Source organism: Pristiophorus japonicus, chromosome 1 (assembly GCF_044704955.1).
Source record: "Pristiophorus japonicus isolate sPriJap1 chromosome 1, sPriJap1.hap1, whole genome shotgun sequence".
Classification (NCBI taxonomy): Eukaryota; Metazoa; Chordata; class Chondrichthyes; family Pristiophoridae; genus Pristiophorus; species Pristiophorus japonicus.
The window spans coordinates 109,308,263-109,326,520 of record NC_091977.1 but is presented as its reverse complement, the minus strand read 5'-3'; the positions used below and the strand labels follow the sequence as shown (position 1 = coordinate 109,326,520).

Below are 18,258 nucleotides of genomic sequence, written 5' to 3'. Positions count from 1 at the left end.
AGTGATAAGCTCTTTGGTGTCCGTTCTCAGTTTCGTGTGGATGGGGCTCAGGGCTGGTCTGAATGCCTTGTTGTACCACAGTCTCTCAAACATCTTTTTACTCATGATGGATTGGCTAGCGCCAGTGTCCAGTTCCATGGCTACAGGTAAGCCATTCTATTTTAGGTTTAGCATTATAGGTGGACATTTCGTTGAAAACGTGTGTACCCAGTGTACTTCAGCATCTGCCTCCTCTCTCGGAGGCTCGAAATTGCTTTGATCCACCGTGGACCGATCTTCCTCTGCCACGTGGTGGTTAGCAGGTTTTGCAGAGCATGCAGCTCGTTTGCAAGCTCGTTAGAGGTGCCCCATTGTTCCTCAGCTCTTGCAAACATACCCTTTGAAGCGGCATGAATCGGCTGAATGGAAGCCTCCACAACGCCAACAAGGTGTGAATTGCCTTGCATTCATCCTTTGTTGTAGACTCTGAGTCATCTGGGTCACCTGAGGCCTGCTGGCAATTGCAGACTCGTGGGTTCTGCCCTGTACATTTCTGCTCGCAAACACAGTTCCAGTTAATATATTAACATTGCTAGCACTTGTGTGCTGAGAGATTTGTTTGGTGTTATCACTGGTGGACATAAACGCTTGTTCTATCGCAATGGCCTTACTGAGGTTCAGTGTCTCTGCAGTCAAAAGTTTTCGTAGGATGGTCTCGTGGCCAATGCCCAGTACAAAAAAGTCTCTGAGCATTTGCTCCAGGTAGCCATCAAACTCACATTGTCCTGCAAGTCGCCTTAGCTCGGCGACGTAGCTCACCACTTCCTGACCTTCAGATCGCTGGCACGTGTAGAACCGATACCTCGCCATCAGCACGCTCTCCCTCGGGTTAAGATGCTCCAGAACCAGTGTACACAGCTCCTCATACGACTTATCTGTGGGTTTTACCGGAGCCAGAAAATTCTTCATGAGGCTGTAGATCGGTGCCCCGCAGACTGTGAGGAGGACCGCTCTCCTTTTTGCAGCGCTTCCTTCTCTGTCCAGCTCGTTGGCTACAAAGTACTGGTCTAGCCGTTCGACATAGGCTACCCCAGTCCTCACCCTCCGAGAACTTCTCCAGGATGCCCACAGTTTGCTGCATCTTTGCGTTGGATTCGTATTCTTGTCGCCAGTTATTGTGTTCCTAACACAGATGAGACTGCACACAGGAAGGTTAAAGTAACAGTGACCTTAGTCTTTATTAAGACACTCCAGATTGAGGAACAGGCCTTAGGGGCCGGCTTATATACAGTGCTCCCAAGGGATGCTGGGATCCTTTGGGACTTCAGGGGATGAGCTCCCTGGTGGCGGAACATGGGAGTGCATGCTTTACAGATACACAACAGGGTTAATTCAAAGCAGTCAGACCATAAAGTCATGAACTAATATTTATTTATTAGCAGCTTATGATCATAATTAGCAGCATTACAAATGCAAATTATTTATTCGATCTGGTTAATTGACAGAAGAAGTAATGAAGGTAGTTCAGCTATGTCACAGTAATTCAGCAATAACCGGCTTGCTCATTATAAATTGATGTAAAGCTTTGCAACCAGGATTGACATAATGGTGAGATTAGTTTATAATTAGACTCCTTACATAGCTGACAAGTTAACAGTATTAGATGACATCCATTAGATATATTATAATTGTAATTAGTTCAGCTTATTACTGATATGCTCACAGCATTAGCAATGATTTCAGAAATTTATATGACTTCGTCCTTCTGAGCTGGCATAGTGGAGTTGCTTGCCTTTTCTTCCTCTGGGGTGATGATGTTAGCCTCCTGGGACATCAAAGTGATGAACTTCCGATTTTCATTCCCTTCTGGAGCTTCTTTTTCAGGGTGGATCCACCTTATGTTGTGGTAGCTGTATTTGGACTAGCTGCCTTAATTTTCACTTCCCTTAGTCTCAGAAAAATAACAGGTAGTTATACACTCGGGGGCCGAAATTCGGTAGCAGCCCATTTGGGGGGCGTTAACCAACCCGAGGCGGAATTTCCTGCGTCTTGCGCAGAAGTCCCACCCCAGCAGTGCGCTCCATTTCCTCTCGGGGACGGTACTGGGTCACTAACCACGGGAATTTACCAATGCTACGCGGAGAGCTGCATAGTGCTGGTGGGAGTACAGGGCCCTCCCCTTCCATTAAAGGGGAGGGCACACTGCAAACTCTGCAATGGGGCAAGGGGCCACTACTTCTCCACTAGGGAGTGGAGTGCCGTGGCAGCAGCCTGCCACAGAAGTGGACCCCGCAAATTCCACAAGGCAAGATCGCCACCAGTAAGTTGGCCATGGGAAAAAATAGCGCCACGCACCTCTCCTTCAATTTTCGCCCTACGAGCAGAGTGTTGTCCAGTATGTGACCCGCGAGGCTGGCACTGACATTGCTCAAGACGGCCTCACAGGGGCGCTACCGAATTTTCACTCCGGGGCAAAAATGGGTCACTGCACAGTAGCAGCCCAGGGTGCTACTGGAAGGAGCAGGGTGCTGCTAGTTTGCACCTCCGCTACCTCCCGCGGAATCTCGTGGGAGGTGGTAGCGGCCCTGCGCCTGAGGTGAGAAATCGTTTGCGCCCCGTTACAGGGGGCGCAAACGATACGGATTTCCCACTCTGAATGTCTGTCGCTATTTGGCTCATGTAGCTATAAATCTTTTAACTTCTGTAACATCTCTCTGGCCCAGTTTCTCCTGCCTTTTCAGAGAATTAGAGCTAATTTTGTTCAGAGATGCACTTTCCACTCTGTTTACACAACAACATCACTTTGCATTTATAGAGTGCCTTTAATGTAGTAAAAAGTTCCGAGGTGATTCACAGGAGCATTAACAAACAAAATTTGACATAAAGCCACATAAAGAAGATAGGTGACCAGGCACACTTAGGCAGTCCTAAACTATAACACTAAAATGTTATTAAATCTAACTAAGAATTTAATTTCTAATCTTGTAAATGTTACTTTTAGGATCAAAACACCCTTGATCTCAAATAACCTCCTCAATTTTACCATGAACCAATCTGACTGATACTCGTGCTACAAGAGTTCCCCCTTTTAGATGTCAATCAGCTCAGGAACTGTGACGATCTCAGGTTAAATTATGGGGGAAAAATACAGACATCACATGGCCATTTCACTCTCATAACCTCAGCCTTCTTTTTAACAAAAAAAAATGCACATATTCACAAACAGACATATTTGCAGTCTCCTAACACACTATTTCTAAGCTGTGATCATGATAACTTAGGCCTGACAGTTCTTAGCTCTTGATTTCCCAGAGTTCAGCTACTCTGCATTTTGAGGATATTCAAGGCATTTTTTAGGGCACTTTCACAAGACCACAATCAGGGTAAAGTAGGTGAAGAATGAATTAGGTGGAAACAATAATGATCACATCTAAAATGTAATTAACCTAACTTTCTTTTCCATTCATTCATCCTTTACATACATAAGACTATACTAGGATAACACCATAATGGGCTGAGCAATTCTATGACTTGGACTTAAAGGTTAAAAAAAAAGGTTAGGGGGCTCAATTTTTCCCCAGTGATTTGCGCCGTTTCTTTGGAGCAGGCCGCTTTTTTTCGCCTAAGTTAAAAAAAAGTTTCCCCGAACAATTTGCACCAGCGTAACTCAGATGGTTGCGATATTTTTGGGTAAGTTTTTTTTTCAGCCAAAGGGGGAGTAACCTGCCACCTGCGCCAATTCTGGCCACTTAGGCAAGTTTGGCCAGCTGAGAGTTACTCCAGTTCTTCTTAGACCAGCGTATGTGGCCTCTGCAGAAAAATCTTCTGAAGAGTTAAGGAAATAGGTGCAGGTAAGGAAATCGGCGCAGGTAAGTGCAGCAGATGTCCGGACAGCAGGAGAGAGGAGCGTAGGGGGGAAAGACAGTGCGGGGGGAGGGGGAGGGCGGGGGGGAAGAAAGATGTGGGGAAAGAAAAGAAAGAGAGGTGTGGGGAAAGAAAAGAAAGAGAGGTGAGGGGAAAAGAAAGAGGTGGGGGAAAAGAAAGAGAGAGGTGGGGGAAAAGCCTTTTGGGTATAGTCAGGTACGGGGACCGGGAGGGAGGAGGCCATTCGGCCTGGGATAGGGCAGGGGAGCAGACTGGAGGCCACTCGGCCAGGGCTAGGAGCGGAGGAGTGGGACCAGCAAGGCACTCGGGGCTAGGGAGCGGACCGGGAGGCCCTTCGGCCAGGGCTAAGGGAAGCAGATCGGCATGGCACTCGGGGCAGGCAGAGGAGCGGACCAGGAGGCACTTTGGCCAGGGCTAAGAGCAGGGGAGCAGGTCCGGCAAGGCACTCGGGGCTCGGGGCAAGTAGACTGGCAAGGCACTCGGGGCTAGGGGCGGGAGGTGGAGCAGACCAGCAGATCACTTGGTTGGGAGGATGGGGGAGCGAGGGGGGGTGGTCGGTGGGGAAGTAGACCGGCAGGTCACTTGGTTGTGGGAGCGGATCGGCAGGTCACTCGGCCAGGGCTAGAGGCGTGGGTGCAGACCGGGAGGCTCTTCGGCCTGGGATAGGGGTGGGGATCGGCACCGGCATCGGGAGTGGGGAGGACTTTAATAATTGGAGTTAAATTGCTGCAATGTATTTTAATGTGTTGCGAGCTGGCTGTATGTTTCACTTTGCAGCCTCAGCTCGCATTGTGTCTCTGGTTACCATGGCAACCCGATCTTTTTGGTACAGATCAAGGCTCCACCGCTAAAACTAAAGTACAGGTTAGGCTGCACTAAAATGAAGAAATCAAACGGGGAAATTTAGATCATTTTTTGGGGCGTACTTGAGCCCCCCCAAAATGGGCGTAACTCTTCAAGTATGCCAAAAAAAAGCTTTGGGGAAAATTGAGCCCTTTCTGTGCTTTCTGTTCAAAGTACATTCTAAGAGTCTGTCATTTCAGATTTATTTTCCCTCAGCCGCTCTGTAATGCAAATTCCATGGAGAGGTCATGTATTTCTTAGAATAACCTCATTCACTACAATGGGAGCTGGTGCCTGGAACTAGCCTTGAGGTCAATCCACAGCCATCTGATTATGGAAAACTCTATCAAGCCAAATATGTAATAGTACTCCCTCCATACTGTAACACAATCTCCTCCACCTTTATCCCCTTACTCCTCTTCTGAAGTAGATGATTCATGCTGAAATACAATTCCATGGCTAATGGCAGCCCTCCTCTAATGTACTTAAGTGGCCATTCTTCAATTCTGCATCTAGACATGAAATGTTCTGAACAGGAGAGGCCACAACTGCACTGATCCTATCCTCACCTAATTTCTATGCACATTAATTTATAATGGGGAGTCAAGAGACAGCAATCAAGAGTGAGAACCACTGCATACTTTTTCTTCTCGCTGATACTGAAGCCAATTTTAGAATCTTCTGAAAAAACTTTTAACCAACATGGAAGAACGTTCAAGAATTCTTTTCTTTTAAATTTTTTTTTAAATTGAGGAATTGAATACTGTACCCCATTCTAACTAGAAAATAGTTTGGTGTGTTTTATTAGCATCATTTTCAGTCATTTCAAACCGGGTTACTCACGACGAAATCACTGACGCCCGTGAACTTTCATGGCTATAACTTACCGCCATGATCTCTTATGCCCCAGAGATTGTGATGTCATCCGGTGCGCAGCGCCCCGTTATCGCCCCGAACGTAAAATTTGCTTCCGCCCCCGCAGCATCGTCGGACATCAACAATGGCATCTGCAGGAGGCATTGTCACCTTGGCAAACAGCTTGGGGAGCGCTAATTAAAGGCAGTGGTGGTCAGGTAGGCCAAAATTTAATTATGTCCCCAGTGTGTTGCATTTTGATTTCTTTGGAACCCACGATTGCTTAGCCCTGTAATCTGGGGCTGCAACGTGCATATCGCAGGTGCCGCTGACAAACATACACAGCCTTAGGTTTCAATGGCGACAGCATTGGCCTTTCCCTTTAAGGGAGGGAAGGAGTTTGTAAAACCGGCAGCGCTGCACAGAACATTGTGCAGCGTTCTGCCGCTACCGGCCCTCTCACTCCCTTTAGCGCTCTAAGGGAAATGGTAGCGCTTGAAGATCCCGGCAGAATCAAATGTGTAGCGCCCGACGATACTTTTGCGCTCCCGCAAAAGTTATCACCCCAAACAGGGCGCTACGTAATTTCTAGCCCCGAGGATCAAAGCTGTGACTTTTCTGCTGTGTATTGCTTAGAATCACAGTACACACTTAACTTACCCATTGAGACAAGGCCGTCGAGGGTTCTTTTGCTGAAAACTTCAGTCTGTATAAGCAACACTATGGGCTAGAAATTCGGCGATTTTGCGACTGGGTTTTTGGTGCTATTTTACCTTTTTGGCGAAAACCCGGTCGGCGGAAAATTCAGTGATATTTTGCGGCAGCAGTTTTCAAATATTGTTGGAGACCTGAAAAAGCGTTTTTGCCAAAAATTTGGCTCTGTACGCACCGTATTTTGTGCGAAAAATAGCGACGTAAAAAGCTGCGTTGCAGTCCTTGGAGCAGCGGTAAGTATGAAGACCTGCAAAAAAGGCAAGTTAAAATTTTTATTTTTTAATTCGTTTGCAGTGATTCGATAGACAAGTGTCTTGTAAATGTTTTGTGAATTTTTTTTGTTTGTTTTTTCCAATTTATTTGTAGATGTTTTTCCGCCCTCCCAAGGCCCAACTCACAGCAGTATTGGCCTCGGACTAAAGTTGGCGAGGATAGCGGTTTGCGCCGCAAATCCTCGTACAATGCTGATTTTTACCGCTGCGCAAATTAAAGCTTAAATTTCTCGCCTGATAGCGATAGCGAAGCAATAACGGTTATTTTGGCGAAAAAATACCATTATCGCTGAGCACCAAATTTCTAGCCCATTAATGGATAAATTAATAACTGGCAAAGTAAAAATGTGGTTCCTCATAGGCAATGGACCCTCTGACAAGAGGAGTGGAAAAGTGGAAGCCTGAAGACTTTAGGAGTCAGTAGAAAATGCCCAGTAGGTTTAGGATTAAATCACAGAAACAGCAATAAGTGCACCTTAATGGATACTGCCTGGGCATTGAAATAATCTAACAAGAGCTGCATAAAACATGTAAAATGAGGAATTAAATGTTTTTCATTGTCCCCATTTTGAAGACTGAAGAATGTCCTTCAAATTGGAGAAAACTTGGATATTTTGTATGAAATCAGTTGAAGTAGAGGTCTGCAGCAGTATCGACTGATAGTCATTGACGATAATTGGTCTGCTGACCCACTAGCTGTCAAAGCCACAGGGCTTGATTTTCCTTTTCAATCGCCCCCGCCCGATCCTGAGCGGTGTTCCGGCGGTTGAGTCTTTTTCAGCCGGCGGAATGTCGCTGGTGCGTGCTCCTGCGGTTTTCAGGTGCACCATGTCGGCGGAGAAGCGGTGCGGGAGCGAAGTGCAACGGGCAGTGTGCGGCAGAGTAGGCCTACTGACTCGGGAATTTTCGGCTCCCACGTTGTGCATACGCACAAGCGGCTGTCAAGCTCCGCCTTCCCAGAGAGGCCCCGACGAGAGGCCAACAACTGCCGGCCTGAGATCGCTGCTTGGTTAGACTTGGGGAGGGGGGGGGAGAGACTGGGCGGGGCGTGAGGCGGAAGAGAGTGGGTGAGTGAGACTAGTGTGAAAAAGACTAAGGGAGTAAATGAGGCTTTATTAGACCATTATAGCCTAACACTAGAAAATACTACAATCCATTTAAAAATACATCAAACTGTGGAGAAATATAAAGATCTGTGTAATATCAAACAAACCTGTCAGATATGTGTCGATACCGCGCACTTAAGATCCAGTAAGACCTGCTTTTTCGGAACGGTAAAGGTCCGGTGGCAAACCGATCTTCACGATGAAACTTCCATTTTGGGCGATAATATATGGGCGGACAGTATCGAATACCGCCAGGTGGTAATGACTGTGGAATTTACCGCTGGGCGGTATTTGGGCAGTAAATGTTTTTTTTGACGAAACTTGTATTTCTGGGCGGTAACTGGCCGATTTGAAAGGAAACTCTAGCCCATAGTTTGTATTGTCAGAGCCAACATTATTAGACATAAATTGTTAACATTGAAGGTATTAATTAAATTAGAGCCCTTCTCCAAATACTCTTCAAAACTAAGAAGAGTCCTATGTGGTCTTGGAATCAGCTTCTACATAAGCAATATACTTCCCGACGATGTGCCATTGAACAATTGAACATCAAATTTAAAACTTTAGTCTTATGTCCTATATTGGCTAATGCAAGCTTGTCCCATATTATCAGAACAGCATGTTCTATATTAGAAATGCAGATGAAGAGGAATGCTTTTTTGGGACTTTAAAGATCAAAAGGACAGACAAGCCTTTTGGCTTTAAGATATTAGCTCCAACACTGTGGTGTTAAAGTTACCTTGGCAAGCAAGGGCCAATGAAGTTATAAGGTGATCTCTTTATATTGTGTTTAGAAGGTAGGAAGCTCCCATGGCTCACACAAAGCTACAGAGGGAAAATCTCAAAGTATTCTTTGATTCACCCATTGGATGATGAGCCTGATTCTAATAAATTAATTCTTTATTTCAGCAACACAAAGGGGGAAAAAACATTAACAGATATTTTTGGTTATTTCCAGATATTTTTATACCAAGGCAAAACAAGGTTGTATTCTGACAACCTAAACTCTGCATATGTTTTATCACTTCTAACCTGTTTTAACCAGTTCTTTGATGAGTTCTTCCTTCATACGAATGTTGATGGCAAGCTCTCTTATCTTCTGCTTGGAATGAGCCACATCCATATCTGCAGTCTTCAAGTTCTTCATGTTTAATACCTGGCTCTGATGTAGGTGGTCAGCCTCAGGGGAGAAATTCTGTTTTGGAGCTACATATTTAAATAAAAAGGGAGAAAAGCGATAAATTATGCCAAACATTTACACAGAACTGGCAGAGTTAGTTGAACGGAATGTTTGTGCAACACTGTAGAGAAAGCTCCTCCCCACAAATTTCCAGTCTCAATTGAGGGAAGGCACGAAGTGCTGACATGAAGAAAATCCGAGAGTCCAAATGTATGCATATCCATAGTGGATATCTAAACATGACATTGGCATAAATATGCAAATTTGTTGTTTGGAAACTTGGCCGGAATTTTACTGGGGATGGGGTCAGCAGGCGCAATGGGTGGCGGGTCAGATGGGAAAGTGTTTTTTTTTTAAAAATACAGTGGGTCAGGTCCCTGCTGTCAATCTGCTGCCACGCGCCTTTCCCAATGTTGGGTCTGTCAGCGCTAAGCAGACCCGACAGGCAGCGGTGGGGGACCCAATTAAGCAGATTATTGTCTTGTTGAGAGATTAAAAATACATTTTATCTTACCTTATCTGTTTAACTGCTCCCCCACAGAAACCACAAAGTTTGGGGGACCATGGCTGTCAACCTGAGGCAGGAGTTCAGTGGCCATTGCTCCAGCTGATTCTTTGACAGCTTCAAATGTACAGTAAAAGCTTCCACCTGACAGATCTTCACTTTCCTCAACCACAAGCTGTTTCTCAGTCCATTTCCAGCACAGATTCTGCAGGCTTTCCACTCACTATCCAGTATCACACTTTTTGGAAGAACTCGCTCAACATTGACAGAATGCTTCTGTCATCTCCACGTCACCTGCCATCTATTCCAGCAACATGGGTGTCCTTTATACTGTTTCACCTTGGTCCTCAGAATTGGAACATGATCAGCCTTAACACCAACCTTCTCCGCAATCACTTGATGCTGCACAGGACAGAGGGCATCAGCGAGCACATTGCTGTCCAGGAGGAGCTCATCATGGCCAGATTTACTTCTTGATGCTGTACACTCTGGCTGTCACACGATACGCCAGGTTGGCACCATCCCACAACAACACCATAAAGCATCCCTACAATGTCCAAGTCATTCCTTTCACACTCAGCACCACTGCGGGGGATACAGTTATGTCTCACCATTCACTGCAACTCACTAAGCCACTTCCAAAGGTGCCCACAAATCTGTCCAAGAATGCAAAGTGTTGAAAATAAAGGTTTCAATGCTTGACACCACATTCACAGAAACTTTACATGAACATTGCATAAAATATCCAAGTGGCTACCCTTGTATGTTGTTAGTTGGTATGATTGCACTAGGATGAGGGTGAGTGTGAGGGGTGGCTAGTGAGATGGGGATGTGATAGTGTAGATAGAGAGGAATGGATGGAGGTGCAAGGTAAATAGGTGTGAGTAATGATATGCAGGATTAGAGTAGGGAAGGCAGAGTGATGGGGATGTGATGAGAGGCACAGCAGGATGAGGTTGAATGTGACTTTATACTAATGCTCTGTGATCTACTGAGATCATTGAAAGGTTTGAGCTACTGCACCCAGGTCCTCCTGACACCATCCCTGCTTGTGCCCTTCTCTGCCATGTCATTATCATCATAGGCAGTCCCTCGAATCGAGGATGACATGCTTCCACGTCAAAAAGTTTACAGGTGTTTCAATGATGGACCTAAAATTCCAGGTCCGAACTAAATCTTGACGGGTGGAAGATGTCGGTGCTTGGATTTAAAAAAAAAAACGTGGTGACCATTGCACACCAGCCACCACACGGGCTCGACAGAGCTAGGTCTTGGTCCCTCTACCATGTGCAACCAGGCTGTTTAGGTCTCCTGGGGAGGTCTCATCGGAAGGGAAGAGGATACCCCTGTGTGCTGTGACTCCTTCCATAAGCTTATGCTGTAGAACACTGACAGCACAAATGTCAAAATAACTTTGGCCATGGTCCCTTTAAGGAAACCGATTGATGATGTGTCATGAAATGACATCACCAGACCTGCCGCTTCTAATTGGTCTGGGAAACACAAAGGGGGATTAACAAGCCTGATCAAGCGAAATTCATTGCACAGAGCTGGATGGAGTCAGCACCAGGGCCGCGACTCACCACCGACATCGCCTGCCACGGACCGGTCAAGGTGAGTAAAATCACGGCCATAGTTTCAGAAACACAGGACTATGAGTAGGCCATTCAGCCCCTCGACTTTCTTCCACCATTCAATTAGATTATGGATGATCTGTACCTCAACTCCATTTACCCATCTCTGAGATTCATATCCCTCGATATCCTTATCTAATAAAAAATCTCGCAATCTTAGTTTTGAAAATTTAAATTGACCCAGTATACACACCCATAGTGAGAGGGAATTCCAGATTTTCACTACCTTTTTTATGAAAAATTGCTTCCTGATTTCATTTCTGAGCCTAGCCCAAATGTTAGGATTGTGTCCCCTTATTCTGGATTCCCACAGCAGAGGAAATAGTTTCTCTGTATATACTCTAATTAATCCTTTTATCATTTTAAACAACTTAATTAGATCACTGCTCAACCTTCTGAATACAAAGGGAATACAAGCCATGTTTATGCAGGCTGTCCTCATAATTTAAGCCTGGTTTCATTCTGGTGAATCTGCACTGTAGCCCTGCAAGGCCAATATATTGGCCCCAAGTTTCGACATGATTTGCTCCTGATTTTTAGGAGTAACTGGTGTAGAACGGAGTATCTTTGAAATCGGAATTCTCGTCATTTAGTTTGCTCCAGTTCTAGTCAGTGAGAACAGTTTCACTTTGGAACAGAATTTTTTTTTCAAAAGGGGGCGTGTCCGGCCACTTACGCCTGTTTTCAAAGTTTCGTCAGTGAAAACTTACTCCAAACTAACTTAGAATGGAGTAAGTGAAGATTTTTGTACGCTGGAAAAAACCTTGTCTACACTTTAGTAAATCAGGCGTAGGTTACAAATCAGGCGTAAGGAATGGGGGGGGGGGGGTTTAAAGGGAAGTTTACAAACATTAAACACTTCAGTTTTACAAATAAAGAGCCATCATCAATAATAAATGATAAATACATAAATAAATCAACCAATAAATCAATCAAAAAAAATTAATAAGAAATAATTTTTTTTTTTAAATCAATAAATAAAACATTTTCTACTTACCGACTGCAGCACCGGGAGCCCTCCACCAGCGTGCTGGGATGCCCCCAGTGTGTCTCTGTCAGTATCTATCTCTCTGTCTGTCAGCGTCTGTGTTTCTGACAGCGAGGGGAGGGGGAGGAGGGGGGTAGAGGGAGAGAGGGGGGGGAGCAGAGGGTGGGAAGGGGGAGGGATGCGGAGAAGGGGGAGGGATGGGGGAGAAGGTGGAGGGGAGGAGAAGGGGATAAAGGGGAGAAGGGGGAGAAAGGAGATGGGGGGGGAAAGGAGATGGGGGGGGAAAAGGAGATGGGGGGGAAAAGGAGATGGGGGGGAAGGAAGGAGATTGGAGGAGGGGGGAAAGGAGATTGGAGGGGGGGGGAAGGAGAAGGGGGAGGGAGGCTGAACGGGCCGGGCCCGAGACTTCGGGCCGGGCCCGGCCCCAGCACCAGATTTACAGGTAGGTTGTGTTGGGTCGGGTCGGGGGTAGCGCGGGTCGGGGGGGTGGTGGGAGGGAGGTCGGTTCGGTTCGGGTCGGGGGGAGGGAGGGAGAGGGAGGTCAGGTCGGGGGGAGGGAGGTCAGGTCGGATCCAGTCTGGGGGAGGGTGCGGGTGCGGGGGCTGGGGGGGGGGGAATGGGAGTCGGGTCGGTGTTGGGTCCGGTCCGGAGGCAGGGGCCGGGGGGAGCGGGAGTCGGGTTGGGTCTAGTCCGGGGGGTCGGGTCCGGGGGCGGGGGGGTGGGGGGGAAGCGGGAGTCAGGTCGGTGTCGGGTTCCGGTCCGGAGGCGGGGGAGGGGGGAGCGGGAGTCGGGTCGGGTCCAGTCCGGGGGCGGGAAGCGGGAGTCGGGTCGGGTCCAGTCCGGGGGGTCGGGTCGGGTCTGGTCCGGGGGGTGGGGGGGGAAGCGGGAGTCGGTGTCGGGTCCGGTCCGGAGGCGGGAAGCGGGAGTCGAGTCGGGTCGGAAGGAAGCAGGAGCTGGCCGTGGGAGGAGCCTTATTCACGCAGCCCCAGTGAGGCCATTCGGCCAGGGCTAGGGGCTGCGTGCTTCGGGCCCCTCCCACAGAGTTTCGGGCGCCTGGAGCTACTGCACTTGCGTGCCCACTGTATGCGCATGTGCAGAGGTCCCAGCACTGTTTTCAGCGCAGGGACCTGGCTCCACCCCCTACAACTCCTGCTGCGCTGCGCCGAGGGCCAGAGGACCTGCAGGGAGCTGGAGAATCTGGAGATTTCTTTTAGGCGCACTTTGTGGCGCGAAAAACGGGCGTCCAGGTCGGGACTGCGCCGTTCTAGGCGCGGCTCGAAACTTGGGCCCTTACTTCCTGAAGTGCGGTGTCAAAAACTGAACACAGTATTCCAGATGGGTCCAACCAAGGGTCTGTACAACAGAAGCATCAATTCCTCAGCTTTGTATTCCAGCCCTCTTGAAATAAAGGCCAACATTCCATTATCTATTTTGATTTCTTTTTGTACCTGTGTACTAGCTATTAGTGGTTGTGTACCTGAACACCAAATTCCCCTGCTCCTGCACAGTTCCTAGCCTCTTACCATGAAGAAATATTCCAAATAGTCTTTCTTGGATTCAAAATGGATTACTTCACACTTCCACACATTGAACTCCCATCTGCCACAGTTCTGTCCATTCACTAAATCTGTCTATGTCCTTTTATAACTTCATGCTCACACCGACACAACTGTAGCTCCTAATATATTGCCATCTGCAAACTTTGATAAATGACTCTATTCCTTCATGCAGGTCATTGATTTCTATGGTGAAAAGTTGAGTACAGATCCCTGGGGAACGCAACTTGTCACATCCCGCCAATCAGAGTACATTCCCTTTATCCCTACTCTCAGTTTGCTTGTCCTAGTGGTCAGGTAATGATGCATAAATGGAGAAAATCTAGAGAGACAAAATTACTAAAATGTAAACAAAAATTTCTGACGGAGCATAGTGAATGAGAATTTACTCTGCATCTAACCATTATGCACCTTATATGGGAACGTTTCATCTTTCCCAGCTGGGAAAGTGTACCATTCCTCATTCTATTCCTCACCTAAATTTAAAAAACAAAGTTTTAGCTACTTAGTGCATTGATTACTTTCAAACTGTCAGTGTACCTTTCTCTGACTCCAATTCGGTTCTGTTGTCATCTTGTTCCTGATTGTCCACGTGGAAGACATTTTTTTTGAATAACTTTGTGTCACTAATTACATGGGTTTGTTTTCGAGTCCAAGTCTGATTTATTGAATACCTAGTATGGAGGAAAATATCTTTACAATTTGGTTTCGAAATAAAATTATTATAGGCACCAACCACAAGCAAAATTTTATCACAAGAACATTTTGATACAATAAGCTACAAGTAAATAATCACTGATGCATTCCACACCAGATTTGAGAGATATGTCGAGTACAGAAAGAACACGTGCCTTGCTCTAGTATTGTGACAAGAAGCAAGAAGTATTGTGGCCCTTGAATGTCAAATCTAGTAAATTGTTCTATATTGTCAATAAATTGTTTCAGAACATGTGAAAAATTTCACTGTATTGATCACAATTAATCAATTGCTACATCTTCATTATTTAAACACCTATACCATGAACACATAGATATATAGGCCCCAAGTTTCGTCCCGCAGCGAAAACAGCGCACCTCCGAGCTGGGCGCCTGTTTTTCGTGCCGAAAACTGCGCTTAAAAAAAAGTCCGATATTCTTGAGCTCCTTGGAGCTCGATGTCTGCTTGACGCGGCGCGCTCTTCGCAGCAGGGGGCGGAGCCTAACACTCGCGCTGATTTTCAAAGTAGCAGGGGGCGGGTACAATTTAAATTAGCCTTCGTGGTGCCGGCAACCCTGCACGTGCGCGTTGGAGCGTGCGCTCATGCGCAGTCTCAAACAAACATTAGCACTCGGCCATTTTTTAAAAGACTGCAGAAAAAGTGAAGATTTGTTTCTTCGATGCACTGATGCCACCCCATAAGCGTGGCCGAACAGCCTAAAGAATCTTAATCAGCTGCGTGTGTCCTGTGTTCTTTCTTCGGCTCCCGGCCAGCCACTGACGCCGCTGCTATCTCATGGCCGAATGGCCTCACGTCCATCCTTCCGCTCCTGATTCTTCGGCTGCCTTCGAGCCACTGACGCCGCCCCATAAGCATGGCCGAACGGCCTAAAGAATCTTAAATCAGCTGCGTGTGTCCTGTGTTCATTCTTCGGCTCCTGGCCAGCCACTGACGCCGCTGCAATCCCATGGCCGAATGGCCTCAAGTCCATCCGGGTGCTGCATCTTCGCGGGGAATGAAGGCCTGCCTCAAGCACCGCAGCTCAGCTCGAAGGCTGCTTCCCGCCTACCGCTGCCGTCGAGACACTGACGCCACACCCCTGCCTGTCTCCAACATGAAAGGCCTGCCTAAAGCACAGCAGCTCGAATGCTGCTGCTGTTTCACACAGGTAGGAAGATGGTTTATTTAATATTTTCTTTGCTTATACATTTTTATTCAGGTTTGATTTATTTGTATAATATTTGTACAAGTATAACTAATGATTGATTGTAGAATTTAATGACTTCCCTCCCCCCCTCCCCCCCCACCTCGTTCCCTACGCCTAATTTGTAACCTACGCCTGATTTTCTAAAGTGTAGACAAGGTTTTTTCCAGCGTACAAAAATCTTCACTTACTCCATTCTAAGTAAGTTTGGAGTAAGTTTTCACTGACGAAACTTTGAAAACAGGCGTAAGTGGCCGGACATGCCCCCTTTTGAAATAAAAATTCTGTTCCAAAGTGAAACTGTTCTAACTGATTAGAACTGGAGCAAACTAAATGTCGAGAATTCCAATTTCTAAGATACTCCGTTCTACACCAGTTGCTCCTAAAAATCAGGAGCAAATCATGTCGGAACTTGGGGCCATAGTACTGGAAATATATACTGATTTGATGAGGAGGTGGTTAATGGAAGAGACAGTAAGGAGTCCACTTTTTGATTTACATCAGATTCAAATATGCGAGCAGCAGGGAGTCCGTGGAGAAGAAAGAAGGACGGTAAGAGAAGGGATAATCAGCCGTGGATAATCAAGGAAATAAAGGAGAGTATCAAATCAAAGACCAATGCGTATAAGGTGGCCAAGGTGAGTGGGAAACTAGAAGATTGGGAAAATTTTAAACAACAGCAAAGAATGACGAAAAAAGCAATAAAGAAAGGAAGATTACGAAGGCAAACTTGCGCAAAACATAAAAACAGATAATAAAAGCTTTTACAGATATATAAAACGGAAAACAGTGACTAAAGTAAATGTTGGTCCCTTAGAAGATGAGAAGGGGGATTTAATAATGGGAAATGTGGAAATGGCTGAGACTTTAAACAATTATTTTGCTTCGGTCTTCACAGTGGAAGACACAAAAACCATGCCAAAAATTGCTGGTCGCAGGAATGTGGGAAGGGAGGACCTTGAGACAATCACTATCACTAGGGGGGCAGTGCTGGACAGGCTAATGGGACTCAAGGTAGACAAGTCCCCTGGTCCTGATAAAATGCATCCCAGGGTATTAAAAGAGTTGGCGGAAGTTATAGCAGATGCATTCGTTATAATCTACCAAAATTCTCTGGACTCTGGGGAGGTACCAGCGGATTGGAAAGCAGCTAATGTAACGCCTCTGTTTAAAAAAGGGGGCAGACAAAAGGCATGTAACTATAGGCCGGTTAGTTTAACATCTGTTGTGGGGAAAATGCTTGAAACTATCATTAAGGAAGAAATAGCAGGACATCTAGATAGGAACAGTGCAATCAAGCAGACGCAGCATGGATTCATGAAAGGGAAATCATGTTTAACTAATTTACTGGAATTCTTTGAGGATATAACGAGCATGGTGGATAGAGGTGTACCGATGGATGTGGTGTATTTAGATTTCCAAAAGGCATTCGATAAGGTGCCACACAAAAGGTTACTGCAGAAGATACAGGTACACGGAGTCAGAGGAAATGTATTAGCATGGATAGAGAATTGGCTGGCGAACAGAAAGCAGAGAGTCGGGATAAATGGGTCCTTTTCGGGTTGGAAATCGGTGGTTAGTGGTGTGCCACAGGGATCGGTGCTGGGACCACAACTGTTCACAATATACAATACACCGCTTTGGGTACTGTTGAGGGGGATGACTCATCAGGGGAGGGCAGCATCAGCCAAGGTCATGGCACCATGGGTGGCTCTACTACACAGGAGGGCAGGAAAAAGAGTAGGAGAGCGATAGTGATAGGGGATTCGATTGTAAGGGGAATAGATAGGCATTTCTGCGGCCGCAACCGAGACTCCAGGATGGTATATTGCCTCCCTGGTGCAAGGGTCAAGGATGTCTCAGAGCGGGTGCAGGACATTCTGAAAAGGGAGGGTGAACAGCCAGTTGTCGTGGTGCACATAGGTACCAACGATATAGGTAAAAAATGGGATGAGGTCCTACGAGACGAATTTAGGGAGCTAGGAGCTAAATTAAAAAGTAGGACCTCAAAAGTAGTAATCTCAGGATTGCTACCAGTGCCACTGCTAGTCAGAGTAGGAATCGCAGGATAGCTCAGATGAATACGTGGCTTGAGGAGTGGTGCAAAAGGGAGGGATTCAAATTCCTGGGACATTGGAACTGGTTCTGGGGGAGGTGGGACCAGTACAAACGGGACAGTCTGCACCTGGGCAGGGCTGGAACCAATGTCCTGGCGTGAGTGTTTGCCAGTGCTGTTGGGGAGGAGTTAAACTAACATGGCAGGGGGATGGGAACCTATGCAGGGAGACAGAGGGAAATAAAATGGAGGCAGAAGCAAAAGATAGAAAGGAGAATAGTAAAAGTGGAGGGCAGAGAAACCCAAGGCAAAAAACAAAAAGGGCCACATTACAGCAAAATTCTAACGGGGTAAAGTGTGTTAAAAAGACAAGGCTCTGTGAGGAGTATTCGGAATAAGGTGGATGAATTAACTGCGCAGACAGCAGTTAACGGATATGATGTAATTGGCATCACGGAGACATGGCTCCAGGGTGACCAAGGCTGGGAACTCAACATCCAGGGGTATTCAACATTTAGGAAGGATAAGCAGAGAGGAAAAGGAGGCGGGGTGGCGTTGCTGGTTAAAGAGGAAATTAATGCATTAGTAAGGAGGGACATTAGCCTGGATGATGTGGAATCGGTATGGGTGGAGCTGCGGAATACCAAAGGGCAGAAAACGCTAGTGCGAGGTGTGTACAGACCACCAAATAGTAGTAGTGAGGTTGGGGACAGCATCAAACAAGAAATAAGGGATGTGTGCAATAAAGGTACAGCAGTTATCATGGGCGACTTTAATCTACAT

At 46.5% G+C, this 18,258-nt stretch overlaps 1 protein-coding gene across 2 annotated transcripts in view; it reads right to left on the bottom strand.

Annotated features, from left to right (window-relative positions):
- Window positions 1-18,258, bottom strand: part of LOC139265343 (kinesin-like protein KIF27) — a 165,736-nt gene that overhangs the window by 74,094 nt on the left and 73,384 nt on the right. For both annotated transcript variants that reach the window (XM_070882312.1, XM_070882322.1), the window contains exons 8-9: window positions 14,058-14,191; window positions 8,687-8,860 (exon numbers count right to left, since the gene is read on the bottom strand). In XM_070882312.1, coding sequence (XP_070738413.1) covers window positions 8,687-8,860; window positions 14,058-14,191 — 308 coding nt within the window. The remainder of the gene's footprint in view (window positions 1-8,686; window positions 8,861-14,057; window positions 14,192-18,258) is intronic.